At 47.1% G+C, this 7,281-nt stretch overlaps 1 protein-coding gene across 1 annotated transcript; it reads right to left on the bottom strand.

Annotated features, from left to right (window-relative positions):
• Window positions 1-1,362: 1,362 nt before the first annotated feature.
• On the bottom strand, window positions 1,363-2,394 carry LOC135827252 (uncharacterized). The gene has a single exon (XM_065339780.1). The coding sequence runs from the start codon at window positions 2,392-2,394 to the stop codon at window positions 1,363-1,365; it is 1,032 nt and encodes a 343-aa protein (XP_065195852.1).
• Between the last annotated feature and the right edge of the window lie 4,887 nt (window positions 2,395-7,281).

Here is a 7,281-nt window from a genome sequence, read left to right as displayed (position 1 = left end):
AAACCAGCATATGTTCCCTCAGCAATACAAGCAAGCAAGCAAGCACGCAAAGATAAAGGAGAGCCCAGGCAGCGAAAACAAAACGAAGAGAGATGAGGACATAGGCAACGAAAACAATTCCAAAGCATAGCCAGGGATTGAATGTGTGCATCTGGGTACAACAGTTAATACGGCTAGTGCAGCCGTACAGAGCGCAGCATCACGAAAATACAAAAGTGCCACAGCAGCAGCCAAGAGTGTGCTAACACTAAAAAAGAAGATCAGTCCACGAAAAAATTATTGTCGCCACAGGTAGACATCTCCGGCAAGAATGCATGCGTGCGCACAAGTAGGCAGGCAAGCATGTCAGATGTAATCGTATTATTATGGCCAGGCTAATTAACAGTGCTGTTTCGCAATGAATTCCATCGGCATTTATCATGCGCCACCTTCCGAAGCTGGGCTAGGCCAGGTCGCGACAGAAGCACAAGCCAAAGAGTTGGTGGACAAGCCGTTGATCATTCACTCTCATTGTAATATCAAAAAGTATTCTTTCTAGACCAAAGAGTGGTATATTTGATAACATTTAATAACGATAGAAATTTTTACGATACTTCTCCAGACGTTTCGTTGTTCTGAACAACATCGTCAGTGGATAAAGAATGGAGGGCTTTGGGTGGTGGCACGGGTTAATAGGGAGTGATGGTGGTGAGATGAGGTGAGGTGAGAAGGTGAAGGTGGGAAATACATGTATCTAAGTTAATGGTGAAGGTTAGGTGCGGGTCGATACAGGTGGGAAGGGGTACACCCTTCGGGTAGAAGTGTAGGTTGGTAGAAGGTGTTGGTGTGCGTAGAAGGTGGAGTGGCGTAATGGAAGTGTCGGGTTGATAAATGTGGGAGAGAGTCTAGGTAGGGTGTGGATCAGCAATAGGTGTTGGTGTATGTGGTGGGTAGAATTGGCAAGAGGTGTGTGTGTGCGTGTGTGTGTGTGTGTGTGTGTGTGTGCGTGTGTGTGTGTGTGTGTGTGTGTGTGTGTGTGCGTGCGAAAAAGAGTAAGGTAGTGAGTATTGGTATGCGTGGAAGGAAGATGTGGCAGAAGGTGTGCGCTATAGGCAAGGGGTGCAGGAATATTTTGAGGTGGTGGGTGGGACTAAAACAGGAGGTTGTGATTCATCTAGTGATATATATATATATAATATCAGCAATAGCAGCAGTATATACAAAGAGGTGTGTGTGTGTGTGTATGCGTGTGCGTTTGCAAGCTGTTTGGTAGTGTAGTGTATTGGGGGGGGGGGGGGGGGAGAGAGCACCGGGTGCGGGTGTTCTTCTTCTATTGCGATCATTTTTGGATGGGTTGGCAGATAGTGGATGGTGGTAGGCAAGTTATGCCAAGTATCCAGTTCCCATATCTTCTTTTCTTCTGTTGATAGTTGGTTTCTTGTCGCGGATGGCATATGCTTCACGGATCCGGAGCCTCAGCTCATCCCTCTCCGTGAGCTGAGCAATCTCGTACATAATCTCTGGGGTGGCGTTCGGGTGTTCCCTAGCGTAGTGCACACCGAATGCAGACTTCTTGTCATGATATTTTGCAGCATTTGTGTGCTCTTGGGCCCGGGTGTGCACTTGCCTCCCAGTCGAGCCGACGTATCTCTCGTGACAAAGGTGGCATGTAGCTTCATACACGGCAAATCTGCAGGTACATTTCTTCCTGAACATAGGGCATTCGCGCATTCTGCATTTTTCCGGTTCTCCTTTTTTCTTCATGAGTTCTTGGATGGTTGGGGGTCGAGGGTTAACGAGGCGTGCCGTTATGCCGTTTTTCTTAAGTGCCTGTCGTACTTGGCCATTAACCTTGTCGGAGATGTACGGTATTCTAAATACCAGTTGTTTCCCTTTTGTTTGTTTACTTCTGTTTCTTCTTCGGGCTCGCGCTTTGATGATGTGTTCTGCAGAATAGCCGTTCCCTGCAAGTTTATCTGAGATGAGGCGTCTGGCTTCCTCCGCAAACTCAGGCGTGCTGTTGTCTTGTGCTCGTTTGTATTCATTGTTAATGACCGCCATCTTAACCGCCGTTGGATGGTGGGAATCTGCGTGTAGTGTTATCCCTTTGTTTGCTTCTTTTACGTAGAGCTTGTGTGTGACTTTGCCGTCAGGAAGAATCTTTAGTCTGATATCCAGGATTGGTAGGAAACCATCTTTGTCCGGCAACTCCAGTTCAAACTTGATTGTCGGGTGTTTTCCGTTGAGTTTGGTCAGTAGAGACTGTGCTTCCGCAGGAGTGTCAACTGCGGTTCCCGAGTCGTCTACATAGCGAACGAACACTGGCAATGGGGGCGAGATGTTTCTGTAAATGTGGCGCTGTTCAAAGCGGTCCATGACGATGATAGCTATTGTGCCGCTGAATCTGCTGCCCATCGCCAATCCCCTTGTCTGTTTGAATGTTCCAAGGGTTGGGTGTTGGAACACGTTGTTATATAGAATCAGCCCGAGGAGCCATTTTAGGTCGACCGGTGTGAGGGAGTAGGTATTGAGTTTGAAGCGGTTCGCGTATTCGAGGACGGTGCTGATTCCTTCTTCAATGCCAATGTTTGTGTACAGCGAGATCACGTCGAATAATATGGGCATTTTCTTCTTCAGTTTGTTTTCGTTGCTCGTAAATTGGGCTATTAGGTCCCGCGTGCTGCTGATGTGGGCGCTCACGTTAAGCAGCAATGGCTTGAAGATGAAATGGAGGATCCAACCGAGTCTTTCGAAAATGCCGCCTGATCCCGAGACGATTGGGCGAATCTTGAGAGATTTCTTGTGTGTTTTCGGCAGTGCGTAGAACCGTTGAACACACCAACACACCAACACCGTAGAACACACCAACACCTTCCACCAACCTACACTTCTACCCGAAGGGTGTACCCCTTCCCACCTGTATCGACCCGCACCTAACCTTCACCATTAACTTAGATACATGTATTTCCCACCTTCACCTTCTCACCTCACCTCATCTCACCACCATCACTCCCTATTAACCCGTGCCACCACCCAAAGCCCTCCATTCTTTATCCACTGACGATGTTGTTCAGAACAACGAAACGTCTGGAGAAGTATCGTAAACATTTCTATCGTTATTAAATGTTATCAAATATACCACTCTTTGGTCTAGAAAGAATACTTTTTGATAGAAGCACAAGCCCCAGCTTCTCCCGACAATCCAGTGAGAGGGTGGTTAGCAGTGTTGTTCTTGGTCTGCCTATCCTTCCCCGCAAGGCACCAGAAGCAGCAAAATCGAGAGCGACCTGTGGCAGTGCCCCTGATGGCACCCGGAGCACATGCCCCAGGAAGCTCCATCGCCTCGCCGCGATGTCCTTGGAGATGGGTTGGGTGCGACAGCGGATTTAGAGTTCCGTGTTTTTGATTATATTAGACATCCTTAGCAAAAGTACGATAACACTAACCTTTACGGTACTCACTCCCAGCCGTGACAAAAGACGTTATCGGATAACGGAAAAACGTTACAGAGCTCAAAATAACGGGCCGACGTTCGTTATGGAAATTCTGCAAAAAATGCAAAAACTCGCATTGTTTTGTAACTGGCGGGAGATGAAAAGCAGGGAGTATTGTACTACTCCCTGATGAAAAGCACGTCGTGCAGATCGAGATGAGATCGAGAGTCGAGATTGCTTCCTCTTGTGACATTTAGCTTTTTTGGCGAGTTTTGCCTTTCAGTTGACAATTTCTGCGTCCTCTGCTTCGTGCCTTTCCCCTCTATCCCATCTGGGAAACAAAGGACCAGTTCCACGGCACTCCTGAGGAAGAAATTCATCGGCCTCTCCCAGACGTGCTGGAGCTGGAGAACCCTTACAGTCTTCGGTGCTGCGTTTAGGAAAGGGTTTCCAAGGACCTGGGAACAGCGAAAACTCATTTTCGCCGTGCTTTTGCTATTCCTGAGTAAAAGACCTCGCCAAGGTATTCTTTCGGAAGAACAGCAAACTAATCCCTGGTTCAAAATTTTGAATTTCCCGCATCTGTTTCCACGAAAATTCATATCGCCATGGTTGTCACGACTACTTCGTCTCAACTATAACGTACTTTGTGCTAAGGGAAAAGTCAGCTTGAACGATCCGAAGTACGGAAAGGTTTGCGTTTACGTTAGCGTTTTTTTAGCTAAGGATATCTATTTGGATACTTTAAACGGAGTAGCGAGCGGAGGTGACGGCGGTGGCAAACGTCCAGAGACGTTCTGAGTGCCTCAGTGAGGCCCCAGGTAGCGCAGTTGTAAAGCAAAATGCTTAGAACGTAGCAATTGTACAGCCTCAGCTTCAACGTTAGGGAGATCCCTGATAACTGTAGAAGGCTTTGCATCCGGCTAAATGACTGCGATGCCAGAACCATTCGGTGTTTGATGTCCTCGGCAGTACCAGCTCTCGATCCAACCGACTTTGCCATCCGCCATTCTTCTTTCCCTCTTTTTTCCAGGTCTGCATCGAGGTAGAAGTGGGTCCGTTCAGTTTTCGCGCCGTTGACCATCAATTGGTGTTCTGGCATCTTCTGCACGCATACGTCATGGGTTTGTTTAAGATTTTGGTCATTTTCATCGAGGAAGTCAAGATCATCTGCGTACTGAAGTTCAGGGATAGACGGTGCTAGGCCTGTACTTTCTCTTCGGAACTGATGTCTCAGCTGCTGCAGAACATGTTCAAAGTAGCACGTAAACAGGACAGGGCTCAGGCAATCTCCCTGTGGTGTGCCAATGCCACATTGAAAGGCGTCTGCAGTCTGTCCGCATACTTGAACACTGAGCGTTGTGTCTACAAGCAGCGTTGAGACCATGGCTCGAGCATCAGGCACGCCAGGCGCTGCAGTGAGGATTGATTCAAGCAGGCTGTTTCTATGCGGAGTGTCAAAGGCCTTGGAGAGGTCGATGCCAAGCTTGTTGAATGACCACTGATTATTTTCTACTAAACTGCTGAGAATACGAAGAGTGAATACAATATCACTCGTCGACCGGCCTGGTCTGTACGCACTCTGTGAGGATGGCAGGTACTGTTCCACCTGGTGTTGAATCCGTCGCAGTGTGATACTTGACAGGATCTTTCTAACTGAATTCAGAAGAACAATTGGACGAAGGCTGCTACATGGACCCTTGGGTTTCCCCGGCTTCTGCAGAGGTATCAGCACGCCAGCACGCCAGCACCAATCGCAGAATCAGGTGTCGCCGGACTCTACAGAAGTTTGTAGGATGTGAGCAATTGATGTACATAGAGGCTCATTGCAGGCATATTCAAGCATCTTGTTGGGAATTCCATCTGGCCCTGGTGACTTGCCATTCTTCAGTCTGCGTATGGCAGAGGCCACTTCTGCTGTCGTTATGTTATTGGTTAGAGTTGTTGTTTCCTTCTTTAACGGCTTACTGCTAGAGTCTGAGAACTGCCCACGAAAATGGTCTGAGACACGCCTGTCTTGCTGTGCTGGGTTGCATATTCTTGCGCCGTTCCCATCATCAACAGCTATACCAGACCTTCTCGGCCTGCAAAGGGCAGCAACAGAAGCATGCATTTTTGAGGTGTCGTTTTTGATGCATTCTATTTACACTGCCTTGGCTTCCAGACGGTCTGCTTCACATTGCTTGACTGCAGCACTCAGCCGATGAAGCAGGCGATTTCTTTGCGCTTTCAGAGCAGTTTTTTCCTCGACATTTGGTGTTGCATTGATCTGGATTCGTACTTGTTTCTGGCGCGTAGATAGATCACTGATCGTTGGGTCATCGGTGACATAGCTGGAAGACTGCCTTCCACGGCTGTCTTTGCCCAGGACAGCCTCCGCTGAGCACTTGATAGTCTCTGCAAGCTTTTCCCATGTCACGCCACTGTCCAGGCTGGATATTGCATGCGATATTGAGTCTCTGAACACTTGCTGAAGGCTGGAGTTTGTGGAGAGCTTTTCAATTGGTATGCGACCTTCCTTCTGTTTACTTCAGTAGTGGCTGCTGATGGCTCTTGATGGCTCCACCATGGTGGTCACCACCATCTTGTGATCAGATGCCAGTTCACATCCCGCATAAGCTCTACTGTCTTGCAGTCCGTGGCATATTTTGTCTGGGATCAGCACATAGTCAATTTGGTTGTAGATATTTACATTTTGTTGATTACGTCGGATGGTGCCAGTCCAGGTAGTGATGTGATGTGGCAATATAGCATCAGAAAATATCTACAAATTATTGTTTTTGCACTTACGTGTTGTGGCGAATACTTGAACGCTAATGAGAGTCGCTTTTCCTTTTTCGGGAAAGTCGACTTGGAAGGAATATTGTGAGCCACTTCTCAGGTTGGAGATATGGAAAACTCTTCTCATTTCGAATGTGTTCATTATAATGACTCTCTTTTGTTTGTGGCTGCTGCCAGTTCCGCCCGTCAATCGTTGGTAGGTCACGGAAATTCTTTTCTGTCCAACATTGTGCCTGTTAAGTAAAGAACCTGCTAACTACAAAGACAAACAGGACCAAACACACATACACATACACACCATACAGACATACACATACACACCATACAGACAGACAGACAGACACACACACACAGACACACACATAAGTACATAGTGTAGATACCTGAGCAGGCTGTCGCACACTCCCGTCCTCGGTACAAGTGTCTTGCTTAGGACAACATACCAGTTTGAGTGTGATCGATGAAAAACCATTAAAAGCTGTACTTGGAATTAAACTGTCCAAGACAGGAGCACAGGTTCCACTGCAACCACTTCATTAATGTGCCGAAGTGGAGGTAGCCATTTGGAATTTGAATTGAACCTAACTTTAGTTTCCCTTGGACAATGGCTATCATTTTATGATGTTTTATTTTTTTCACTTGTACAAAGTACGCAAGCCTCCTTTACGGGCAAACAAAACACAATTCACAGTGGCATGGTGAATGATTAAAACACAACACCAAAAGAAAACAATTGTTTGTGTAAAACGGCAATGAATACGGAGCATCAGCAAATCGAATTTTCGATTTGATTATTCGAATGGCAAAAAGAAAATCAGCGCGAAAATTCGAACGAAAAAGAGGTTCAGCATGCGTGCAGTCCAGTATTTTCGAATGGATTTTTTACCTTGAGCACTGGAGATTTTGAGATGTGCGATGGCTGCGTTTGTTGCAGAGCAAGTCGATTTGTTGGATTCGCTTCTCCTCCTTGAGTTTTCGGATGGTCATCTGGACCGAACTGAGTTGCTGCTGTTTCACATTGCCGTTGAGGATTACGCAAAGCGGCGGATGCTTCATCCGATTGAGGCTATTGGCGACAGGATCTCTC

This window comes from Sycon ciliatum, chromosome 11, assembly GCF_964019385.1.
Source record: "Sycon ciliatum chromosome 11, ocSycCili1.1, whole genome shotgun sequence".
Classification (NCBI taxonomy): domain Eukaryota; kingdom Metazoa; phylum Porifera; class Calcarea; order Leucosolenida; family Sycettidae; genus Sycon; species Sycon ciliatum.
Note: the sequence above shows the minus strand (reverse complement) of the source record. Positions and strands in the feature narration are given on the sequence as shown.